This window comes from Trichechus manatus, unplaced genomic scaffold, assembly GCF_000243295.1.
Source record: "Trichechus manatus latirostris isolate Lorelei unplaced genomic scaffold, TriManLat1.0 scaffold00145, whole genome shotgun sequence".
NCBI lineage: Eukaryota > Metazoa > Chordata > Mammalia > Sirenia > Trichechidae > Trichechus > Trichechus manatus.
Genome location: NW_004444081.1, coordinates 804,408 through 831,561, shown reverse-complemented (window position 1 = coordinate 831,561; position 27,154 = coordinate 804,408). Strand labels below are relative to the sequence as shown.

At 43.5% G+C, this 27,154-nt stretch overlaps 1 protein-coding gene across 1 annotated transcript in view; it reads right to left on the bottom strand.

Annotated features, from left to right (window-relative positions):
- CUNH1orf226 (chromosome unknown C1orf226 homolog) overlaps positions 1–27,154 on the bottom strand; it is a 429,537-nt gene that overhangs the window by 301,444 nt on the left and 100,939 nt on the right. The window contains exon 2 of the mRNA XM_004385750.2: positions 15,318–15,389. Coding sequence (XP_004385807.2) covers positions 15,318–15,389 — 72 coding nt within the window. The remainder of the gene's footprint in view (positions 1–15,317; positions 15,390–27,154) is intronic.

Sequence of the window (27,154 nt, the reverse complement as noted above, 5' to 3'; positions counted from 1 at the left end):
TCACATCTATTGAGACTCAAGTGTCACCATAACACAGACACCTTCCGCAACACTACTGTACGAAACGGTACCCATCCCCTACCTCCTGGCACAGTCTATCCTCATGCCCTGCTTTATCTTTCAGCTCCATGCAGAAAGGGACTTTGTTTTGTAGACTGCTGTATCCTCAGAGCCTAGAATGACATTGGCTCATATAAGGATGTCAATACATGTTTTAAATGAGTAAGAAAAAAAATCAGGTTCTTCTCTGAGTGTACATTCTTTATACTGACCAATGCCTTGCCCCAGTATGCCTAAGAAAGCGCACTGATATTTTCTTCGGCTCAGAGGAGGACAGTCGTAACCACTCCAACACATTCTGCTCAATCCACGTCAAGTGTTTTCTTAAATTTAATAAACTCTGGACCTCTGTTAAAGAAAAAAAAATTGCAAACACCCAATGTTTGAATGAATAAAGACAACTTGGTATATCCATAAATGGAATATTATTTGCCAATAAAAAGAAATGAAGTGCCGATACATTCCACAGCATGGAAGAACCTTGAAAATATGATGCTAAGTGAAAGAAGCCTGTCACAAAAGGCCATATATTGTATGACTCCACTTACATGAAATGTCCAGAATAGGCAAAAACTATAGAGATAAAAAGTAGATTAGTGATTGCGTAGGATGGGGGTTGGGAGGCTGAGAGGTTTGGGAGGAGATGGCTATGTAGTATGGGTTTCTATTAGAGGTGCTGAAAATGTTCTAAAATGGATTATGGCAATGGTTACACAATTCTATTAATATGCTAAAAGCCACTGAATTGTATACGTTAAATGAGTGAACTGTATCGTGGGTGAATTATATCTCAATAAAGCTGATAGCAAAAAAAAAAAAAGAAAGAAAGGAAAACATTCACTGTTGGCAAATCATATTTGTTATCATTAATGTTATCCACGTTTAAATATGTGAAGCATCAAACTAGATATAAACTACTTATGCATACAGGCCTTATACGAATGCATAAATTAAACACAAAATCACATAACTAATAAATTCCAAGTGTTAATGTCAGAGAAGACTTGGTCTTTTTAACTGAAATTAAATCACTGCTCACACACACAACAGGAATATGGTAGTGGCTACCTTACCAATGAAAACGAGGAGAATCCTCAATGAGATGGATTGACAAAACAGTCACAACAATGGACTCATACAGAGCAACGATCATGAACATTCTGTTATACGTAAGGTGGCCATGATGGCAACTAACAACAACAATAGAAAATAACAACAACAATCTTATCCAAGTTCTTTTGAGTCTGACATACACATATTCACGGGTGATACTCAAAATTTCAACAACCAAGATGGTAAGGGAGCTAACAAATTAGGAAAGATACTATAATCAATCAGATCACACACCAGCCATAAGCAACTCCTCCAGCCACCCCAGTAAGCACCACTGCGTACCAGCCCTGCCCACAATGCCATGCACCACAAGCTGATATATACATCTACCACTCGTCTGTCAGTTTGTTATACTGTGGTGGCTTGGTGTTGTTGTGATGCTGGAATCTATCTCACCAGTATGGTAGACAGGTTTCAGCAGAGCTTCCAGACTAAGATAGACTTGGAAGAAGAACCTGGAAATCTACTTCTAAAAAAACTGGCCAGTGAAAACCTTATGAATAGCAGTGGAACACTGTGTAGTCTAGTCCCAGAAGATGAGCCCCTCAGATTGGAAGACACTCAAAATACCACTGGGGAAAAACTGCTTCCTCAAAGTACAGTCAACCCTAATGATGTGGATGAAGTAAAGCATTCAAGGCCTTCATTTGCTGATGTGGCACAACTCAAAATGAGAAGAAAGAGTTGCAGACATCCATTAATAATTGGAACATGGATTGCGCAAAGTATAAATCTAAGAAAACTGGAAGTCATCAAAAAATGAAATAGAATGCATAAAGATCGATATCCTAGGCATTAGTAAGCTGAAATGCACTGGTATTGGCGATTGTGAATCGGACAGTCATGTGGTCTACTATGCTGGGAATGACAAATTGAACAGGAAAGATGTCACAGTCATCGTCACAAAAAATATTTCAAGATCTATCCTGAAGTACAATGCTGTCAGTGATAGGATAATATCCATATGCATATTCCAAAAAGGAAGGCCAGTTAATACAACTATAACACAAATTTACACACCAACTACTAATGCCAAAGATGAAGAAATTGAAGATTTTCACCAACGTCTTCAGTCTGAAATTGATCAAACATGCAATCAAGATGCATTGATAATTATTAGTGGCTGTAATGTGAAAGCTGGAAACAAAGAAGGATCGGCAGTGGAAAAATATGGCCTTAGTGATAGAAACGATGCCAGAGATCACATGATAGAATTTTACAAGGCCAACAACTTATTCATGGCAAATGTCTTTTTTCAACAACATAAACGGACACTGTACACATGGACCTCACCAGACGGAATACTCAGGAATAAAATTGACTACATCTGTGGAAAGAGACAATGGAAAAGCTCAATATCATCAGTCAGAACAAGGCCAAGGGCCAACTGTGGAACAGACCATCAATTGCTCCGATGCAAATTCAAGTTGAAGCTGCAGAAAATTAAAAGAAGTCCATAAGAGCCAAAGTATGACCTTGAACAGATCCTACCCGAATTTAGAGACCATCTTAAGAAGAGATCTGATGCACTGAACACTAATGACAGAAGACCAGATGAGTTGTGGGATGACATCAAGGACATCATACATGAAGAAAGCAAAAGGTCATTAAAAGACAGGAAAGAAAGAAAAGACCAAAATGGATGTCAGAAGAGACTCTGAAACTTGCTCTGGAATATAGAGTAGCTAAAGTGAAGGGAAGAAACCATCACATAAAAGAGCTAAACAGAAGACTTCAAAGGGTAGCTCAAGAAGACAGAGTAAAGTATTATAATGAAATGTGCAAAGATCTGGAGTTAGAAAACCAAAAGGGAAGAACACACTCGGCATTTCTCAAGCTGAAAGAACTGAAGAAAAGATTCAAGCCTGGAGTTGCAATTCTGAAGGATTCTACAAGGAAAATACTGAATGACCCAGGAAGCATCAAAAGAAGATGGAAGGAATACACAGAGCCACTCAACCAAAAATAATTGGTCGACATTCAACCATTTTAGGAGACAGCATATGATCAAGAACCGATGGTACTGAAGGAAGATGTCCAAGCTATGCTGAAGGCACTTACGAAATGCCAGGAGTTGATGGAATACCAAGTGAGACGTTCCAACAAACAGATGCAGCAACGGAAGCGCTCACTTGTCTATGCCAGAAATTTGGAAGACACCTAGCTGGCAAACCTACTGGAAGAGATCCATATCTGTGCCCGTTTCAAAGAAAAGTGATCCAACAGAATGCAGAAATTATTGAACAATATCATTAATATTACACACAAGTAAAATTTTGCTGAAGATAATTCAAAAATGGTTGCAGCAGTATATTAACAGGGAACTGCCAGAAATTCAAGCCAGATTCAGAAGAGGATGTGGAATGAGGGATATCATTGCTGATGTCATATGGATCTTGGCTGAAAGCAGAGAATACCAGGAAGACGTTTACCTGTGTTTTACTGACTGTGTGAAAGCATTCAACTGTGTGGACCATAACAAGTTATGGATAGCATTGCAAAAAATGGGAAATCCAGAACGCTTAATTGTGCTCATGGAGACAGTGTACATAGACCGAGAGACACTCCTTCGAACAAAACAAGGGGATATTGAGCGGTTTAAAATCAGGAAAGGTTTGTGTCAGGGTTGTATGGTTACTCAATCTGTATGCTGAGCAAGTAATCCAAGAAGCCAGACTGTATGAAGAACTTGGCATCAGAACTGGAGAAGCCTCATTAACAACCTGCAATATGCAGATGACACAACCTGGTTTGCTGAAAATAAAGAGGACTTGAAGCACTTACTGATGAAGACCCAAGACTACAGCCTTCAGTATGGATAACACCTCAACATAAAGAAAACAAAAACCCTCACAACTGGACCAATAAGCAACATTGTGATAAACGAAAAAAAAGATTGATGCTGTCAAGGGTTTCACTTTACTTGGATCCACAATCAGCACCCATGGAAGCAGTAGTCGACAAATCAAATGACGTACTGCATTGGGCAAATCTGCTACAAAAGACCTCTTTAAAGTATTAAAAAGCAAGGATGTCACTTTTAGGACTAAGGTGCGCCTGACCCAAGCCATGGTATTTTCAATCACCTCATATGCATTTGAAAGGTGGATAATGAATAAGGAAGATTGAAGAAGAATTGATACATTTGAATTAGCGGTGTTGGTGAAGAATATTGAATATACCACAGACTGTCAGAAGAATGAACAAATCTGTCCAGAAGAAGTACAGCCAGAACGCTCCTTAGAAACAAGGATAGCAAGACTTCATCTCAAGTACTTTGGACATCTTATCAAGAGGGACTGGTCCCTACAGAAGGACATCATGCTTGGCAAAGTGAGGGTCAACGAAAGAGAGGAAGATCCTCAACGAGATGGACTGACACAGTGGCTCCAACAATGGGCTGAACGATTGTGAGGATGGTGCAGGACTGGGCAGTGTTTCGTTGTGTTGTACATAGGGCCGCTATGAGTCGGATGCAACTCAATGGCACCTAACAACATTAACAACATGAATCAGAACTGAATCGATGGCACGTAACAACAACAACATATATTTTATATATATATACAGAAACCCTGGTGGCGTAGTGGTTAAGAGCTATGGCTGCTAACCAAAAGCCTGGCAGTTCAAATCCACCAGGCACTCCTTGGAAACCCTATAGGGCAGTTCTACTCTGTCCTGTAGGGTCACTATGAGTCGGAATCAACTTGGTAGCAACAGGTTTGGTTTGGTGTGTGTGCCTATATATACATATATATATATATATATACGGAGCCCTGGTGGTGCAGTGGTTAAAAGCAATGGCTGCTAACCAAAAGGTCAGCAGTTTGAATCCATCAGCTGCTCCTTGGAAGCCATATGGGACAGTCCTATTCTGTCCTATAGGGTCGCTCGCTGTAAGTCGGAATCGACTCAGCTGCAATGAGATTTTTCCCAAGGAGCCCAACTGCACGGTGGTTACAGCACTCGGTTACGAACCAGAAGGTCAGCAGTTCAAACCGACTGGTCACTGCAAAGTAGAAAAATCTGGTAGTCTGCTTCCGTAAAGATTTACAGCCTTAGAAACCCTATAGGGTCACTATTAGTCAGAATCAACTTGATGGCAGTGGGTTTATAGTGAATTCCCATTATACCATATTTTTATGCAATAACATGAAACTTCTACATTTGTTTGCCAACCACGCCCGCGCCTGTGAGGTATCTGCATAAACACACTATGCTGATTTTTTTACAGCAACATGTAAAAAAAAAATTGGTATAGTAGCGCCTATGAAAATACCTTGCAGGGGAAGGGTGAGGTTGACAAACAAACGTAGAAGTCACGTGTTATTTTCGTAAAAATATGGGTAAACACATATAAAGAATCGTTCTGTTCTTTTTCTTCAGTGCATGACAATTACAAAAGAACTACCTGGCAAGTAGATACAAGCAGACAAACACAAGTGTGGGCAATAATAACAGATGACAGTGCTCATGTACAAAGTGGTCCTTTCAACAGTCCAGAATAGGCTTCTTTTACTTTGTTGTCATTAGTATCAAACGAAAACACAAAATGTTTAAAACCTTACAGAGAACTCTCTGACCCCTAAGCGCACATCCATAAATTCCAAGACAGCCACAGAACTCATTTTAAGAAACACTAATTTACAGACTGGGTAAAAGGGGGAAAAAAAAGGTAATCGGCTCACAAAACAACTGAATTCATGCTTTTAATTTATCAAGTGCTTACATGTGCCTGGTAACTAACTCATATGATCTTCTGACCCCACTGTCCCTGCTCAACACACACTAACTAGAAGGGAGGGAAAGGAACTATTATTTACAGTGCATAATCTGCGTGCCGGTCGCTTCACTTAGTGCTTTGCATGCTTTCACATGTAACTATAAATTATATCTGCCAGAAGATGTTAGTTTAATTTTACTGATGATTAAACAAAGATTGATGGGTTTCAGTTAGCCGCCAAGTGTTTAACCATTGTGCCACCAGAGCTCCTGGATGGGTTAAGTAATTTGGCCAAAGTCATTTTAGCTAGCACAAAGAAGGAACCAGATCTGAATTTCGTTCTTGCTGACTCCAATACCACAGCACCTCTGGTGAGGTGGGGGAACCTTTTCCATCCCTGCCACAAGCCTAATATTCCAAACCTATTGTGGTAGGCAGGCTCATGGCACTCCAAAGACGTTCACATTCTAATCCCTAGAACCTGTGAATATGTTACCTTACATGGCAGAAGGGACTTTGCAGATGTGGTAAATTAAGGACCTTGAGATGGGGTTATTTTTTGGGTTATTCAGGGGGACCAATGTGAGGTGAGGGAGTAATGAAATACCAGCTGACACACTGGAGCCCAGCACTGCAGTCTGGTTCTCAACCCACCAGGGTCCTCGGCAAAGTTATAGAATAGACCAAGTCTGACTTTACTGCAGTCCTGGTACCCCCTCTAAGAAGCCTCCCAGGTTTCGATGCCATATGCTCACATAGATATCAACTAAGGTTAATTTTCTCAGCCACTCAACAATTATCTACTGAGCACAGATGGGCACTGTGCTGGACACTGGGGATATGACAACGAGCCAAAAAAAGACCTGGTCCTTGCCCTCACGTATCACACAAATAAGAGAAAACCTGGTTGCTACATGTGCTAGGAGAGAAGGGAGTATGGTGCCAGGAGAACACATGAGAGGACAAAACAACCTTGTCATTCCTCCCCAAGGAAGTGATGGTTGGACGGAAGCCTAATAAACAATGCTGCCTATTAAAAGGAGCTAGGTGAGGCCGCTCAATATCTCTCAGGGTATGTATCTGCATTTAGAAAATGCTTTGAAACCCAAAGGAAGCTACAAAAATGACACCAATGAATATAAATAACCCTTTATGGTTTATAAAGCATTTTTTCATGCATTATCCCAGATTCAACAATAGTACCAAAGAGACAGAACAAGAAGCATTATGTTCTCCTTTTCATAAATGAGGAAACTGAGATTAACAACACTGAAACGACTCACCAAGGTTACCCATTATGTCAAGGACAAGACTCAAACCCACATCTCACTATTCCTCATTGGGAACTCTCTCAACTGCACAGTGCTGCCTTCCCAAGGAAGCTAAAAGGTGAAATGGTAGGAATTGGTACTAATATTTGGGAACAAAGGACACAAATCATCCCAAATATTTGGCTGCCAGATTCACCTAGTCATACAGCAGGCCAGATGGTTCAATGCCAGTGGCCTGATTTCAGCCTTACTAGCCACCCCTCACCCCAACTAGCCCCCCCCGAGCCAGCAGCCCCAGGGTCAGATCAACCCTGGGCTCACACAGAACTTTTCTGAACTTTTTGAATTGTTCTAAGCTGTACAGCTAAAAAAAAAAAGAGAGAGAGAGAGAAAGCCATATTCCCTCTCCTCTCGTTCTCCTCTTCCTCCCCCTCTTCCAGGTGGTGTTGTCTAAAATCTTGAATCTTTGGTAGACAAAGAGCAGGACAATCATCCAGTGCTTCAAGGCATATCTCTTAAGCTTCCTTCTTGCCCGGGTTGTTGCAGGCATCAAAGAGGAGGATAATATGTTGGTAAACCCAATGTCAAGTAGCAATGAATCAGAAGACCTGTGGGCTTGGTCTCAGCTCTGTAACTTGGCTTATCCGTATTTCCTCCTCTACCTTTTTTCAGACTAAAACAGACTAGGAAGGAAGGCCTGGCGATCTACTTTCAAAAATTAGCCAATGAAAACCCTATGTATCACAACAGAGTACTGTCTGATATAGTGCTGGAAGATGAGCCCCCTAGGCTGAAGGCAGTCAAACTATACGATGGCCGAACAACTCCGAAAAAGAGGGTGAGGATGGTTGCACAACTCAAAGAATGTAATTAATGTCACTAAGGGGTACATGTAGAAACTGTCGAACTGGTGCATGTCTTGCTGTATATATTCTCAACAACAACAAAATAAAATATAAAAAAATACATAGTGGCTGCAACAAGGGACTCAAGCATACCAACAGTCATTAAGATGGCACAGCAGCAGGTAATGTTTCACGGCCATGAATCAAAGCTGATGCAACAGCAACAATAACAATCCTTTTTTGCAGTGGACAATAAACAAGGAATATGTGGTAGGTAGAATAATGGCCTCCCAAATATGTCTAGTTCTAATTCCCACAACTTGTGAATATGTTACCTTACACAGCAAAAGAGACTTTACAGACATGATTAAGTAAAGACCCTTGAGATGAGAAAATTACACTAGGTTATCCGGGTAGACCCAATAAAATCACAAAGATCCCTGTAGAGGGAGGCAAGAGGCTCAGAGTCAGAAAAGAAGAGTCTCTAAAAGGAACAAAGCCCTGCCGACATCTTGATTTTAGCCCCATAACACCCACTGCAGATTTCTGACCTCCAGAACTGTTAAGATTATAAATCTGTATTAAGTCATTAAATTTGTGGTAACTTGTACAGCACCAACAGGAAACTAATACAGAATGAAAGGGAAACAGGATTTTTTAAGAGTAAGACAAACAAGGGAACAAACCAGGTCACTGTATTAGCTTCCTAAGGCTGCCATAACAAATTATAGGTAGTCCCTGACTTACAACGGGGTTCCGTTCCAACGACTCCATCATAAATCGGTTCTGATGTAAGTGGAATACCTCGTGTTTTTTATTTTTTATTTTTCATTATTATTGCCTTTGATTATCAATATCTTTATAAATGCGATCTTAATTTGTCTTTGGGGGTTGGCAGGAGAATAATAACATCAGCAAATTACCTGCTGCAACGCTGTATGCAGTACATATCTCTAATGGCACACCATACCAAAAACAAAATAAAAATGGACAGTGGTAAGTGTGATGTTTGTGGTAACTCAAATACTTCATAAGTCGGGGATGACCTGTACTACCAACTAAGTCGCTAAAGCACCAGAAATTTATTCTTTCACAGTTCTGGAGGCCAGAAATCCGAAATCAAGGTATTAGCAGGGTTGGTCCTTCCAGACATTCTGAGGGAGAACCCGTTCCACGCCTCTCTCCTATCTTCCGTGACTGCTGGCAAACCCTGGCATTCCTTGGCTTGTAGACGCATAACTACATTCTCTGCCTCCCTTAACATGTCCTTCCCTCCTGTATGGCCATGTCTCAAATCCCCCTGGGCCTTTCTCTTACAAAAACACATCACTGGATTTAGGACCCACCACAAATCCAGGATACTTTTAACCCTATTTCAAGTAAGGTCACATTCTAAGGTTCCAGGAAGATATATATTTGGGGGGGGGGGGGGGGGGCACCATTTAACCTACTGCAGTCATTGTTCATACAAGACAACCAGCTAAAGGTACTTCTCTCAGCCTTGAGGAAAGTAGCAAATTCCAGATTAGGAAACAAAGCAACAAGATGGTGCAGAAGATCCAAAAGCTATCAATACTCATCACTGCAGCTCATCCCAACTCCATCCGACATTCAGAGATCCCCACAGTTCACCCTGACTCCTAACAGATCAGTGAAGGTCCCTAGAACGTGTCCAAAGAAAGCAAGCAGGCAACAAACAGGCAGGGAATTTCCATCAGCCTTCCTAAGCAGCAGTGGACAGTGTGCTGGGCTGGGCGTCGGAAGATCTGGGTCTTCCTCCCGTGTGAACCTGGGCCTCGCTTACTGCTCTATAAAATCCGGTGGCCAAACGGATGAGCTGCAATTACAGTCATTTCAAACAACGATGCGTCATGATTGTGCGTGTCTGAAGTATGTAACAGGCTGGGTTTGAGTAGGTGTACTTTACTGGGAAAAACATTTAAATCATTCAGTCATTCAGTGAACACTACTGGGGTATGTACTAATGGTCAGGAGGCACCATGTTAGGCACTTGGGATTCAAAGATAGCTACAACAGGGACACTTCCGCCAGGATCTTCAAGTCCTCTCTGAACCTCAAAATCGTCATCTCAGGGCCCATCTGTTTGCAGCATCTATGATTCCATCTCCTGGTCCTCCACAAGGCCTTCCCTGTCACCCCCAAAATGGCTTAGATCTCCCAGTTATACTCTTTCTTAGTCTCTTCCCCTTTTCTTACTTAGACAATTATTTGTCCATTGCTGAGTATCACCATCCAACAGAGTATCCAGCAGAGAGTGAGTAAATGAATGAATGAACACACATACACCATGCTGGCCTATGTGGATAGTGAGCTAGGTGTCCCTTCCTCCTCTGCCCCACCTGCCTACCTATCATTAAAGAGGGATAACAAATAGGAACACACTGGGCTGATCAAACGAAGTAATGTGTGCAAAGGTATTTCTAAAGTTGTAAATGTAGGAGTTAAAATACATGTGAGTAATAATTAGTCATAAGGCCTGAGGAGGCACTAAACACCCTTGCCCAGCTGGGGCAGGGCTGGCTCTCCTGTTCCTTACGCCTTCCTCCACCACTTCCCAGGTCTCAGGCTTCACCAGCATGGCCTCCACTCTAAGCAGCCTCCAAACACACTGTCCCAGGAACAGGCCAACACTGGTCACCGGGCAGAGTTCCAGGGTGATCAGGGCCAGAAGTGATACACTTGGGGGATTGTTAGAGAAGGCGAAGGTGAAAAGGCTAAAGTCAGGAGATTTTTAAGAAGCCCTGATGAATTCATTCACTCAGGTGCTTTCCGGTACTAAGCACTCTGCTAACATGTAGTCCTATCCACAAGGAACAGTCCCAAACCTAGTACTTTGAAGTACAGTATAAGGAACTCCTAGGCCCTGGCCAGAAGCAGTTCAGCCAGGAAGCCCCTGTGACAGCAAACAACCTGGCAATCCATTGTGGATGCATGTTTTGCTTCCAAAGACCACCCAGAAACATCCAATGTGCTTAGTGGTTCTGGTCCAACAGTTCCTTACCAGAAAAGAAAAACTCACCTATCTAAAGAAAGGGTCAACACCCAAGGTGGTACACATGTCACTGAGAAAAAAAATATCTTGAAAGTACTTGAATTTAAAAAAAAAAGATGCCCAAGACAGATAATATAATTTTGGAAAGGAAATAAAAAATGTGAGGAAGAAATGAGAAATAGAGAGAAAGGGAAAAACAGCAGTCAAATCAACTAAGTTCATGTATTTAGCTCAGGGTCAACAATGGGTGTAGAACGGGGGAAGGGAGAGAAACCCCATACATCTGTCAGAGACCCAGCTCAAAGGATGAATCTGGGTGCCCTCAGGCAGATTACTTCTCTGCTCTGAGCACTTGCCCATCTGACAAGTGGAGACCATCTTAACTGTCCATCACCTGTCCTGCACAGAGCTCCAGAGAGGACCAGCGAGATTGGCAAGTAAAGTGCTTGGCAAGGCACAAGCATTTCACAGATGTAGGCACTGTGACCCTTATCATAAATTCTTCTGGGGACTACCCGCTCCTCTGGCCAAGCTGTGGGGTCTGCGTCTTGCGAAACCGTGAGAGCACCCAGCAACCAAAACCCTGCAGTCTCCTGTTCCGTGTTACTCCAGCACCATTCAACATAAAAGGACGGAGTCAGGAATAGCCCTTTACACAAAAATCCCATGCCCCAGTTCCTGATAGCTGTAATTACAGCCAAAACAGCTTTTGAAAGGGAGAAAATAGCAGCCTGGGGAATTATGGGGTTTGGGATAAAACACACACCCAGAGTTTTGCTGTTAATGGTGGCCAGTCTAAACAAGTGACTGGACAGCCAAACCAAACAGCTTTCTGGCCAATTAATTCCTTCCTCTAATTCAATGAAAAGAGCTCTGGTGGCACAGTGGTTAAGCGCCCGGCTGCAAACCAAGAGGTCAGTGGTTCAAAACCACCAGCTGCCCTGTGGAAGAAAGATGTGGCAGTCTGCTTCCATAAAAATTACAGCCTTGGAAACCCAATGGGGCAGTTCTAACCAGCCTTATAGGGTCGCTATAAGTCAGAATTAACTTGATGGCAACGGGTACAGTAATTTAAGCTTGTCATAAGGGCTGGAAGCAGCTCACAGGGAAGGTAGTTGCAGGAAGACACATGGGCCAGCGGGCTGGCAGGAGAAGAGGGGAGAGGAGGCCAGGACATCACTCCAGCCCCAAAGGCCTCCAGATCCCATGTCCCAGCCTTCCTCTGCTTCAAGGTGATGTTTACCTGTACAAAGTTCTGCAAGGTTGCTCTTCTGCCACTGCCTCTCTTCCTGCAGAGGTTTCATACCCTAATCCTTTGGCTTCTGAACTCTGGTCATCACCCACATTAGCATCACAAAGAGTCTTCAGCAGGTCTCAGAGGAGGCAGCACAGTCTTGGGTGTGAATCCCAGCTCCACCTATCAACAGCAATTTGACCTTCCAGAGCTTCCATTTCCTTATCTGTGTTGTTAGTTGCCATCAAGTCAGCTCCAGTTCATAGTGACCTTATGGAGAGCAGAATAAAACACTGCCCAGTCCTGTACCATCTTCATGATCACTGGTATGTTTGAGCCCATTGTTGCAACAATTGTGTAGTACCTTCCAATCTAGGGGGCTCATCTTCCAGCACCATATCGGACAATATTCTGTTGTGATCCCAAAGGTTTTCAAATAATAATATATTTACCTCTAGAGTATCTTTACCTCGTATCTAGAGTAGTTATAAACAATAAATAAAATGACAAAACATTATTTTAATATTTAAAAGCCCAAGAAAGCATCTGACACGTAGTGTTGAATAAACAGTAGCTATTATTACTGACCGCTATGAGTCGCAATCAACTCAACGGCAACAGGTTTTGATTATTATTGATAGCTACTATTAATAATGATGGGGAGCCCTGGTGGCACAGTGATTAAGTGTTCACCTGCTAACTGAAAGCCCATTTCAAACCCACCAGCTACTCCACGGAAGAAAGATGTGGCAATCTGCTTCCTTAAAGATTTACAGCCTTAGAAATCTATGGGGAAGCTCTACTCTGTCCTATAGGGTCACCATGATTCAGAATTGACTCAACGGCAATGAGTATGGTTTTGGTTTTATTACTAACGATAGTGATATTAACAATAACATATTCCCCACCCCTTAGTCAAACACGAAAGAGGGACTTTTTTTGATTGAAATCTCAAGGAGAGGCCAGCTCCAGGTCCAGTCCTCCTTATCACGGCAGCAACAATGACAACAACGGTGAGGACAGTAGCCCACCCCAACAATGGTCGCCCTTGCCGTTGAACTGATTCCAACTCATAGCAACCCTATAGGACAGAGTAGAACTGCCCCACAGGATTTCCAAGACTGTTTTCTTTACGGGAACAGACTGACACATCTTTCTCCCACAGAGCAGCTGGTGGGTTCAAACAACCAGCTTTTCGGTTAGCAGCCGAGCGCTTAACCACTGCACCACCAGAGCCCCTCTAACAATCGTAACACCACCAAATATTTCCCAGCCGAGGCCTCTGTGCTTTCTCTCTGAGCTGGAAGGCAAAGGAGGAGAAGAAGCCTGGAAAATATCAAATCTGAACACGAACTCTGAAGTGGGAAGGATGATGAAATTTGCACGATCTCATGAGACCAAGTGAAAAACTGCATTCAGGCCCCATGCCTACCACTTCCTAGACCCCTCTGAGTCTTCATTCTCCCCTTTAAGCCTCATTTTAATCTACAAAATGAGGGTACTATGACCCCCACTTCACAGCTTGTTATGTGCAATTAAATGAAATAACTCATGTGAAAGTACTTTGAAGCTGTTATCGTGTGCCATCGAGTGGATTCCTACTCATAGTGACCCCATATGACAGAGGAGAACTGCACCATAGGGTTTCCTAGGCTGTAATCTTTACAGGGGCAGATCACCAGGTCTTTTCTCCCATGGAGCCACTGGTGGGTTTCAAACCACCAACCTTCTGGTTAGCAGCCGAGCGCTTCACCTTTGGGCCTCCAGGGCTCCTTACTTTGAAGCTACACATTATTATATTCAAGAAAAATAGGATTGTTATATTTAATAGTAATTTCAATAAATTCAACAATAAAAAATGCTGAAAGCCTGGGAAGGTTAAGGCAGTGAAAAGATTATTTTATTAGGTTGATGAACTGCCCAGAGAAACATCAGCAGACATGAATTTTCTTCTCAAAGTTGCTCTCACTGAATTAAGATTTCTGTCAATCAGATGAAGAATTGACTAAACTATAACTGGCCAAGCAAAATAAAGCATTCAGCATCTGCTGCATGTTTTGTGAGTAGATTACCCTGAAGGACAATGAGGCCAAACCCGGCTACATCCAGGTATGACCAATCCAGCCTCCTCCAACAACCTATTCTCTCTAAAAACTAATATAATGAAATTTGCACATCCTCATGAGACCAAGTGAAAAACTGCAATCCCAAACCTATCTGTGAAATGTCTAAGTGTATAGTAATTTCTTCTGTGAACACATGGACCAACTCCTTGACAGTGATCAAGAGACAACGTACATCTTGTTCAATCTCTGCTCTGTGTACCACAGAGTCAGAAAGTAACAGGTTGGGATGTTTACCAAACTTTTCTAACGTACACAAAACAGCAGAAGAGAATGCACGCACACTTCCAGAGTCTAACACATCCAACCAAGAAAATTTTGTTGAAATCTCATATTTGTTCTTAAAAATTGAAGTAAATCTTATATTCTATACCATAAAAAACTCGATGCCATCGAGTCCATTCTGACTCATAGCGACCCTATAGGACAGAGTAGAACTGCCCCATAAGGTTTCCAAGGAGTGACTGGTGGATTTGAACTGCTGACCTTTTGGTTAGCAGCCAAGCTCTTAACCACTGCGCCACCAGGGCTCCTATACCATATTAAATAGCTTTATTTTTTTTAATGTTTTGAGTCAATCACCAGCTAATAATTGAACCTTCTTCCTAAAATCTTTGTATACAAAAGCTACTCCACCATTCTCTCTCATCCACACAGCCTCAAGGCTAAGCATGTATCTCTCTTTGAGAAGCAGCAGGTCACCAGACAGGAAGAATGTACCCCCTCCAGCCATTTTATGGAGGTACCCCTCCACAGGAATTTTAACTTGACCTTCAATCAAGTTCAACCACCCTACTCAGAACAGCTTCCCTGAACAGTATAGAAAGAGGAGGTCTGGGGTTTGCAAAGAGCAAAAGGTGCACCCATTAATTTGGCACCTCCAGAAGTTGAGATGTTTTGAGTTCTGGCTCCACATAGCCCCTCCGGTCACTCACCCGTATCCGGCGCATGGCAGCCACGATCTCCACTCTGCTGTTGGGTCTCGGCACATCCAGGCTTCCTACGTACTGTGGGAAAGAAGCAAATACTCATTGAGAACAGGAACAGCAAGTTTCCCTAATCACAGAATATCAGCTGTACAAGCACTTGGAGGTCATTCAGTTCCCCCCATTTTAGAGATGAGGAGATTAGGGCCAAAACAGACTTTTGTTTTTTAAACTGATTCTAGCTTTACGAAAAGCAACTTCACAAGAAATTATTGTTTTCTTTTTCAAGCAACTTCACAAGAAATTACTGTTTTCTTTTTTAAAAATTGTGGTCTACCCATTACCCATTGCTATTGATTCCGACTTATAGCAACCCTACAGAACAGAGGAGAACCTCCCCACAGGACTTCCAAGTAGCAGCTGGTGGACTCGAACCGCCAACCCTTTGGTTAGGAGCCAAATGCTTAAGTTCTGCGTCACCAGGGCTCCTTGTGGTAAGTATATATATGTGTATGTATATATATATATACACACACACACACACACACATACATATATATGTATGTCTATATATACATACATATATACACACACACATAGACATATATACTTTTATGTATGTATGTATATATAAAAAACATTTGCCATTTCAACATTTTTTACATGTAGAATTCAGTGGCATTACATTCACTATGTTGTATAACCATCACTACTATTCATTTCCAAATTTTTCCATCACCCTTAACAGACGCATGGTGCCCCTAAGTAATGACTTCCTGCTTCCCCCCTCCCTCCTGACCCTGATAACCACTAAAAGTTAAACATACAACAACCATATGACCCAGCAATTCCACTCCTAGATATATACCCAAAAAGAACTGAAAGCAGGGATGCAAACTTGTACACCAATGTTCCTTGCAGCACTATTCACAATAGCCAAAAGGTGGAAACAGCCTAAATGTCCATCAGCAGACGAATGGATAAACAAAATGTGGCACATACATACACTGGAAGATTATCCAGCCATAAAGAGAAATGAAATTCTGATACATGCTACCACAGGTATAAACCTTGAAAACATTTATGCTGAGTGAAATAACTCAGTCACAAAAGGACAAGTACTGTTATAATCCCACGTATATGAAATATCTAGAACAGGGAAATGTATTGTTTCCTTTTTAACCTTGTTCTTTAATCGGCGATGCAGGAGAACTCTGTGTTTAACCAAGGAGCATCAGAATTAGAAAGACTCTGTGGTCTTAGATTAGGCGCATAACCTTTCCTTGTTTCAATTTCTCCATCTGCAAAATGGAACTTCAGAGAAGATGAAATGAGATAAGGTATAAATCTCTTACAGTTGTGCTTGGAACATTTAGTCCAAGGTTGGGGTGGGGGGGATAAATGTATTTTTTTAAAACTAATAGAATATCATTGAGTTAGCCCCTGATGTTATGGAGACCTCATACATTTGAATAAGTTTCTGACTGGAATAAAGAAACAGACTAAAGAATTATTATTTTATTAAAAATTTAACCTGATTATACTTTTAGGTTACTTTTTAAACCAAATTACATGCGGGATAATGTTTAACACATGAGTACATGCTTGCTGTAAACTGTTCAGGTAACAAAAATATGAGAGCAAATGAATAAAGTCTCCACTGTCAAAAGTCTGATGTACATCTCTCTGTGCACAGACAGACATATATGTTCATAGATACGCAGGGAAATTTGTTTTATATATAAAAAGGTTTATACCATTCATATTGTTCTGTAACTTGTTTCCTCCCCTCCACCCACCCCACCCCTTTTAATACAACCTGAGCATCCTTCTATGTCAACGCATACAAGTCTATCACAAAACACACAACGGCTCCTCTACTGAAGGTCACTTAACACTATTTTGCCATCACAAGCAATGCTTCCATGAACCTTCTCATCTACCCATCTTTGAGCTCACCCAAGTATCTCTTGAGGCTGGATTTCAAGAAGGGGGCTTACTGGACCAAAAGGTACAGATAATCTCTAGCTATCACTCTTTAGAAGGATGAAACAAGTGGAGGCCAATCCAGCCATTTATTAAGCATATATGATGTTAGGTTTTTCATATATTCCATCCTATTACATACTGATTCATTGGGGTCTGCCTTTCCTTTTTACACACAAATTATATAAAATAGCCTAAGGAATATCCTAGAAATTAACAGTTCCGGTATAACTTAACTGTCTACCCAAGTAAAGTTCGCATGAATGGGGAAGATGAGAGTAGGAGAGTCAAATCTACAGGAAATGCATTTCCTGTGGTTACGGGAAGAGAGGGCTCTTCCTGAAATTTGGAGCTAAGGCTTGGCTCCAGTCAGGAAGGTTTCAAAAGCCAAATACTGCAAAAGAGATTTTCCCTAGTTATTGATCAACAGTTTGTACTAATAAACTGCAGAGCACAATTCTGAGCAGCCAGTGGTAAGCAGTGAGCACATTACGGTTTGGGCCCAAGGCAGACAGTCCCACCACAGCCGGTGGGGAGCTGCCTACTTGTTGATAAAACCAGCTACCATCAAGTCGACGCCAACTCATGGGGACCCCATCTGTGTCCGAGCAGAACTGTGCTCCGTAGGGTTTTCAGTGGCTGGTTTTTTGGAAGTAGATCACCAGGCCTTTCTTCCAAGGTACCTCTGGGGGGACTCAAACTCTCGACCTTTCAGTTAGCAACTGAGCACATTAACCTTTTTTTTTTTTTTTAAGATTTTATTATTCATTTATTTTATATTGTACAGTCGAGTGAAGGATTACAGAACAAGTAGTTTCTCATTAAACAGTTAGTACACATACTGTTTTATGACATTGGTTAACAACCCCATGACATGTCAACACTCTCCCTTCTCGAGCTTGGGTTCCCTATTACCAGCTTTCCTGTCCCGTCCTGTCTTCTAGTCCTTGTCCCTGGGCTGTTGTGCCCCATTAGTCTCGTTTTGTTTTATGGGGCTGTCTAATCTTGGGCTGAAGGGTGAACCTCGAGAGTGACTTCATTACTGAGCTAAAAGGGCATCCGGGGGCCACACTCTCAGGGTTTCTCTACTCTGTCAGGCCAGTAAGTCTGGTCTCTTTTTGTAAGTTAGAATTTTGTTCCACATTTTTCTCCGGCTCTGTCCAGGACCCTCTATTGTGATTTCTGTCAGAGCAGTAGCCGGGCACCATCTAGTTGTACTGGACTCAGTCTGGAGAAGCCGACGGTAGTTGTGGTCCATTAGTCCCTTGGACTAATCTTTCCCTTGTATCTTTAGTTTTCTTCATTCTTCTCTGCTCCCGAAGGGGTGAGACCAATGGAGTATCTTAGACGGCCGCTCACAGGCTTTTAAGACCCCAGACGCTACTCACCAAGGTAAAATGTAGAACATTTTCTTTATAAACTGTTATGCCAATTGAGCTAGATGTTCCCTGAGACCAGCACTACACCCAGAACACCTATCAGTAAAGCACTTTGCAACTCACTCAGGTAAACAAAGCCATTTCGATCTAAGAGTTTGGCCAGATTTACCTGTGGATGGCATTTCTCCCTCTGTGCTCTGCCGGGGCCATGCAGTCTGTCAATATGTCAGTGACCCACTGGGCCAGGAGTGACGTGAGGCTGGGCCTGTGATCGCCCAACTTCAAAGGCCCTCCAGCCGGGGGGCAGTTTCCATGCTCCCTCTCCTAGAGGCTGCACGCCTCATGGCTCCCGCCCTGAACTTTGTGCAGCCAGGACTGACCTGGCCATCAGACCTTCACGGGCTCATGTTCCCTTGGCCATAATGGGAGAGCTGGGACCTCAGAACCACGTGAGGTGACCCATTAGAGGTCAGCCTGGGGGCTGTATGGTCCTTCCTCACCAGCTCCTGCCTGACCAGAAAAGGGCCTGCTGCCCAGTGAGAGCCAGAATTAGCCCAAATACAGCCCAGCAGCACTGCTCCCCAAGGACGTGAGACTGGCTGGGCGGGGGTCCCTGACCCAACCATACCCTGCCACCCCCGCCCAGCTGGTCTTACCCTTCTTGGGGAGGGATCCAACCCTACCCTGCTACCCCTGCCCAGCCAGTCTCAACCTCCTCAGGAAGGGGCACTGCTAGGCTGAGATTCTCAGAAGCTGTCAGGAAACATGGGGTGGGATGGAGACAAGAGGCCACTGCCCAGCTCTGGACAAGGTCTCGTGACGGGGGAAGCATTCTGCATGCGAAGGCGCTCACATCAGGACACCTAACATCTGTACCTCATCAGTGTCTCCTTTCCAACCCATCAGCCAACCACGCTGGTCCGTGTGCATGTGTACACCGCATACCTCCATACCACACTTGCAGTGCACAAATGCTGGCACACCTCATGCACCACACACACGACTAACCTCACATGCCACACACAAACAGTCCACACCACACACCAAACACACACTCGGATCATCCCACATGCTCACCTCATGCCACACACCCACTGACACATCATACTCCCAGTCACACCACACTCACTCTTTCCCCTCCCTTCACAATCGTGTAGAGAAAACCACAAACCTGCCTTTCTAAGAAGTTGTCTGAAGCAGATAACCCATCTCCATTGTAGTTGTACCTTAGCGTCATTCAAAGAGATTAAGGGGATAACAAAGTAGGGTTCAGATCCACATCTCCTTGTCAAAAGCGAAATATCCACACTAAGAACCTGAATCAAAAAGCAGAATCACAGTGCCAGGGAACCAAAGAAAACGGCCAGAAAGCTTATCCCTCAGGGCAAAAGCACAGGATGTAGTAAGTGAATACCATCCTTATTTACATGTATAACACCACCACAAAAGAACTATCTCAGCAACTAAGCATTACCACTTCCACAACTAATTTCCTGAGCAAAGGGTAAGACAGTGTATAAGATCAAACCCAGTTGCTGAAGGGTGGTCCTTAAAACCACTCAACTTCAACAGTCAAACCCCTTATCACTTCTGTGGTAACTGAACCTAGGCTCATGCTCTCCCATTCCAGACTGGTAAGTTGGCTCCCAGGCCTGAACTTCACCCACCTGCTGGGCTGACAGACTTCAGAGACTCAGGCTCCCGTCACCATCTACAGGGGTCAGGCAAAACCAATTCCCTGCCTCAGTCAAAGGAGGATGCCTGGTGACAGGTTGTTACCCAGAACTGGCACCTCCTCTATCTGCCTCCTCTGCAGGATATGGGGTCCCAAGAGCTCCTAGGATGATGGAGATGGGTAGCTTGATGCCTGGGAACTGAACGAATAATTTCAAAAACAGAAACTCATGCTCTCCCTGCCTCTACCCCCTATATCACGTTCCTTCCCTAGTGTCATGGATTGAATTATGTCCCCCCAAAAACGTGTGTATCAGTTTGGCTGGGCCATGATTCCCAGTATTGTGTGGTTGTCCTCCATTTTGTGATTGTAATTTTATGTTAAAGAGGATTCGGGTGGGATTGTAACACCCTTACCCAGGTCATATCCCTCATCCTATGCAAAGGGAGTTTCCCTGGGGGTGTGGCCTGCACCACCTTTTATCTTCCAAGAGATAAAAAGGAAAGGGAAAGCAGCACCAAGAGCAGAGGACGTCTTTTGGACCTGAGGTCCCTGTGCTGAGATGCTCCCAGACCAAGGGAAGCTTGATGATAAGGACCTTCCTCCAGAGCCAACAGACAGAGAGCGTTCCCCTGGAGCTGATGCCCTGAATTTGGACTTGTAGCCTACTGGACTGTGAGAGAATAAATTTCTCTTTGTTGAAGCCATCCCTTGTGGTATTTCTGTTAGAGCAGCACTTGATGACTAAGACAACGGCCTCTTTGCAGAACATCCCCCTCAGGGTATAAGGAGGGAATAAGGTAAATGAGTTAAAAATATTGGGCCTAAATTCTTTTTCATTCGCATCTAGAAAGAAAAAAAAACTATAAGGAAGATGCAAACTGTACTGGGTAATCAAGAGATGAGATTATCTATGTCAGTCTGATTTGTGGTTTCCTCTTCCAGATCAGCAGGAGTTAATCACAGATAAGCTTAACCAAGGAACTTCAAATATTTTTACAAGTTTCTGGACAACCTCAGCCTCTGTGCCAGATTAATATCTCATGAAGTCTTTAACTTCAGACGACAATGATAAACTGATGAACTGCAGCGTCTCCTGGTACATGCATCAGAAATCTAGATGCAGCATGTATATTTTCACCAAAAAAAGAAGAAGAAAGTGGTCCTCCAAGGTTGAGAAGGAGAATATTGACATGTCGTGGGGTTATTAACCAATGTCATAAAACAATATGTGTACTGACTGTTTAATGAGAAAATATTTGTTCTGTAAACCTTCATCTAACGTACAATAAAAAAAAATTAAAAAGAAATCTAGAAGCAGCAAGACATGACAGCTTGATACATTCATCAATACAACCAGCACCCATAGACTTGTTGGGCTTTCTGCCACTATCCTCCTCTGGGAGCCCTTTTATTTATAAAGTTTCTGTCAGGTGTTTCCAGAGACAAGGAAAATATTTATATATTAATAAAATAAATGTATCAGATGATTCTGCTTCTGATAATGTTGGAGTAGATAATGTCAGACTAAATCTCTGACAAACAGCTAATATAAACTCTGGAAAAGATATGGAAAGTAACTTTGAAGTCACTGGAGAGAGCCCCCAAACAGGCAGAGATTGGACGAGACTCAACCCCGGAAAGAAGGAAACTGAACTGAGATTTGCAATTGGCTGGAGGCCAGGTGGAAAGTTCACTCTGACGGGCCTGAGGAGTTGGAGGGCAGAGATGGGACTGTCAGAGAGCTAGAAGGGAGCCCCTGGTGGCGAAGTGGTTAAGAGCTCAGTGTTAACCACAAAGTTGGCAGTTCAAATCCACCAGCCGCTCCTTGGAAACCCTAAGGGGCAGTTCTACTCTGTCCTATAGAGTCACTATGGGTTGGAATCAACTCGGTGGCAACACGTTTGGTTTGGTTGGTAGAGAGCTTGAAAGTGAGTGCCGAAATCCTGGGAAGGACGTAGTCACAGAGGGGGAGGCCCTAAAATTGTGTGTAAACTCCACCCAAGTCCTTGGATGACCCCTAGATGGTACACGTGCACAGGAGACTCCGAGGAGCCCAGTAGAAGGTGGCAGCTGGAAGAACAAGGCAAGTGAGTGGAGATTTTGGCTGCTGCCTACATCAGGGAAGACAGATTTAGGATTTAGGACCGGCCAAGTTAAGTGTTTTTAAGAACAAAAATCAACACTCTTCAGAAGAGGATAACAGAATCTTCTGTCATGGGGATATTAAAACCCTACTGACTGGCCATTGCAACCAAGACCATGGGGAAAGGCACAGAGCTTTATTTTCCTGGCATGAAAGGACCAAAAAAAAAACCACACACATACACACAAACCAGTTGCCTCTGAGTCCATTCCTACTCACTGTGACCTCATGTGTTACAGAATAAAACTGTGCCCTATAAGATTCTTTGGCTGCAAATGTTATGGAAATAGATTGCCAGATCTTTCTTCCACAGTGCTGCTGGGTGGGTTTGAACCACCAACCTTTAGGTTAGTAGTCAAGCACAAATCGCTTGCACCACAAAGGACAGAGCCCTCACAAATGGGCACAATGCAAAGGCCTTTGGCTCTGCTGCTTCCCTGCTCTCATCTCCTCTCTGAAAGCCTGAGCCCACAGCACATACCATGTGAGACTCGGAAGGAAAGCCCTCTTCTTACAGAGGAGGACAACGAGGCCCAAAGCCGTTAGCAGAGGGCAGAGAAGAGGCCTCCTCCAAACTCCTGGTTCCCAGCCCAGGACCCTGCCCCCTGCATTCTTCCCAACTCTCTCCTTTCAGGTCCCAAGCCCTATCTGGGTTCTATTCCATCACCTTGCCTACCTCCTTATATCCCTCTGTCTCCTGTCCATACTGTGCTCTGTCTCCAAAAAACACACACAAGCATAAGGAAATCTGATATTCTGCTTGTATCTAGAAATCACCACCTGTGGCATGCCCATCTGAGTTAGTCCCTCACCTATCCTCTATTCTAACACCTTCCGGAGACTTAGAATCATAGGAGCAAAGGATTTTAAACCCAAAAGGAACCTTAGAAATCACATACGACATAGTTTACAAAAGAAAGATTAAATCAGAAAGTATGAGAAGTATTTAATACAGTCAGGGATCCTGCCAGTGCTTAATAAATGTTTGCTATTATGATAGCATATCTCAGGGTATGTCATCTCCATATCATAGGTTGTTAACGAGTCTTCCTCCAGTCTCGATGCCGCATTCTTCTTTGTATGGTCTAGCTTCTCAGATTATTTGCTCAGCATACAGATTAAGTTAAGTAGAATGAAAGGATACAACTCTGTGATATGCAGATAACACAAAGCACTTACTGATGAAGATCAAAGACTACAGCCTTCAGTATGGATTACAGCTCAACATAAACAAAACAAAAATCCTTGCAACTGAACCAATAAGCAACATCATGATAAATGGAGAAAATACTGAAGTTGTTAAGGATTTCATTTTACTTGAATCCACAATCAACGCTCACGGAAGCAGCAGTCAAGAAATCAAATGATGTAGTGCACTGGGCATATCTGCTGCAAAAGACCTCTCGAAAGTGTTAAAAAGCAAACATGTCACCTTGAGGACTAGGGTGTGGCTAACCCAAGCCAGTGTATTTTCAATCACCTCATACGTGTGTGAAAGCTGGACAATGAATAAGGAAGATCGAAGAAGAATTGATGCCTTTGAATTATGGTGTTGGTGAAGAATATTGAATATATCATGGACTGCCAAAAGAATGAACAAATCTGTCTTGGAAGAAGTACAGCTAGAATGCTCCTCAGAAGCAAGGATGGTGAGACTTCATCTCACATACTTTGGACATGTTATTAGGAGAGACCAGTCTCTGGAGAAAGACATCATGCTTGGTAAAGCGGAGGGTCAGCGAAAAAGAGGAAGACCCTCAATGAGATGGACTGACGCAGTGGCTGCAACAGTGGGCTCAAACATAGGATGGCTCAGGACTGGGCAGTGTTTTGTTCTGTTGTACACAGGGTCGCTATGAGTTGGAACCGACTCAAGGGCACCTAACAAAAACATTGTGATAGCAAGGCCCCTGGGTGGCACAAATAGTTCACTCTCAGCTACTAACCTAAAGGTTGGTGGTTCAAACCCACCGAGCGGCACCACAGAAGAAAGGTGTGACGATCTGCTTCCGTAAACTTTACAGCCAAGGAAACCCTAAGAAGCAGTTCTACTCTGTAACACATGGGGTTGCCATGAGTCAGAATCAACTCGATGGCAAAGCGTTTGGTTTTTGGCCTTTTATCATGACAGCATCTCTTCTCAGCTCTGCCCCATTCCAAGTAAGTGTCCCCCAGTTGCTTCTTTTCACATCAGTATTTGTTTCCTTCCCCGAAGTTAGCCTGGTCTGTTGGCCTGATCCACAGTTACGAGGTCGGCCTTGTTCATCTGGCCATTAACTACCCTCCCCAGCAGAGCAGAAGCTCTGTGAGGGCTGAGACCTTGTCCTGTTGGGCCCCATAATCCCAGCCCTTAGAACAGTGCCTGCAGAGTAAGAAATGTATGAATTATGTGCTGAAGGAACGAGACGAGAACTGTAGCCTACAGAAGTTAAGTACCTGCCCAAGGACACAGTCAGATCATAGCAGCACGGGGCTGAGAAGCCCGTTCCCACCCCTACCCCACCCCAGGCCAGCCAGACTGCCCCAAAGGGAAAGTCCTTCCTTGCCTGCAGACACTGCACTTGGTACACAGCTGAGGGCCCTGCTGAGCGGGATTATGAACGTGACCTGCTGAAAGTTCTCGCCTCATTTAGCATAGAACAAAGCAGCATTAACTGCAGCGGCATAGCGGGCCCCAGATTCCAGGGCACACACTCAGCAAATGCCCTTCCACTAAGTGCTCTGGGGGAGGGGCAAAAAGAGCACAGTTACCTCCAGGTGTCCACTCCCCACCTCAAAGGCCTGGTCTGTGCTCTCCAGGTGCTCAGGTGTAGGGGGGCAGGGCCTGGAAGAACCCACATGGACACGAACCAGCATCCTTGAAGACTTAGTGCAAACATCTCTCTCTCTCTGTCTCTCTGTCTTTCTCTCTCTCTCTCTCTCACACACACACACACACACACCAGAAAAGCTTCCAAAATGCTTGAAATGCAGCTGCACACTACGTCTTTATTTATCTGTAGTCTAAGAGAGATGAGGCACTTATATTTCTTCCCCTCTCTCCAGCCCATCTGAAAAGGAAGTACGATTTGAAGGCCATCTGATGCGCCTGAGTCACTATTGATTCCGGCGCTCAGCAGGGGCCGATGAATGTGCCAGAGATCACAGCAGAATCCTTCCTGCTCCTCAACATGAAGGGCTGGGTGCAAGATAATTCTAGCGATTTGTCTTTATGCTAATGCCACACGATTCTCTAAAAGGGACAGAGAGTAAGACTGAAGCATGGAACGTGCCCATGGGTAGATTCTCTCTTTGGGTTCTTTCAATCTCCATTAGCAAAAGCTTAGGTGGGTTGGCCTGATTGTTTTTCTTTATTATGAGGATCTGAGCGGTACAGCAAAGAGAAGAGAAAAAAGCAGTACGACTGAATAACTGCTCTGGCCTTTCAACTATCAGCTCCTGAGGGAAAGCCTTGGCAATGCGATTACAATCTCTGGCTTGCGTCACGGAGGCCGGCATGGGGCAGGGGCCCAGGGCTGTGTCCTGGACACGGAACACTTCCCGCCACCCCCACCTTGGATGCTTGCTGGCCAGTGGGTTACGTCTCCTTTGAAAAAAAGATAGGAAAAGGAGGAAAGCCCAAGGCAGGGTGAGAGAAAAAGAGAAACACTGATAAAAATCTGTACATAATTAAATCATCATCTGTCAAACTAGCAAGTAAACCAGGAAAGAAAAGTGGCCTTAGAAAGCCCCTGGGTCATGACAGAGAGATGAACAAAGAACAATATGAAATCAGACCCAATGACAGTGGTTAAGTGGCCTTAAAGGTCACTTGATCCAACCCTTCATTTTACACAAAGGAAGGCTGAGGTTCAGAGAGAGAACAGAAGCAAGCTAGTGAAAAGTAGAATCAGAAGCTGTGTGGGTCTCTCTACCCTACACTGCTGCACAGATTTCAACAGGAGATAGCAATCAGGACAAACACAAGCCAATGCCCCATTAAAGCCTGGTTCACTACCTGGAGTCCCTGGGTGGTACAAAGGTTGGCAGTTCAAATCCACCAGGCGCTCCTTGGAAACCCTGAGGGACATTTCTACTCTGTCCTATACGGTTGCTACGAGTCGGAATGGACTCACGGGCAAAGGGTTTGGTGGTTTTTTTTGGGTGGTGCAAATGGTTAAGGAGCTCAGCTGCTAACCAAAAGGTTGGAGATTTGAGCCCCTCCAGAGGCACCTCAAAAGAATAGCCTGGCAATCTACTTACAAAAAATCAATCATCAAAAACCCTATGGAGCACAGTTCTGCTCTGACACACATGGCGTTGCAATGAGTCAGAAATGACTCAATGGCAACTGGTTTTACTACATCAAACTCAAATTGAGCTGGATGAGCGTATCTGCATGGACACCAAAGGTCATGAGGTCAAGAACAAACCATTGGTATGATATTCCTTGTCTGCCCTGAGCACTGCATTCTTTAAAAGAACTATCTATATGTGATCAAATTAACAACAGCAACGCAAAAGAGTTGATAGGAAGCTTAGGGAACACTGAATTACACGTGTAGAAATCGTTGAGTTAGTGTATGTTCTGTTGTGTATACATACAACCAAAACCAAAAAACCAAACCCACTGCCATTGAGCCAATTCCGACTCATAGCTACCCTATAGGACAGAGTAGAA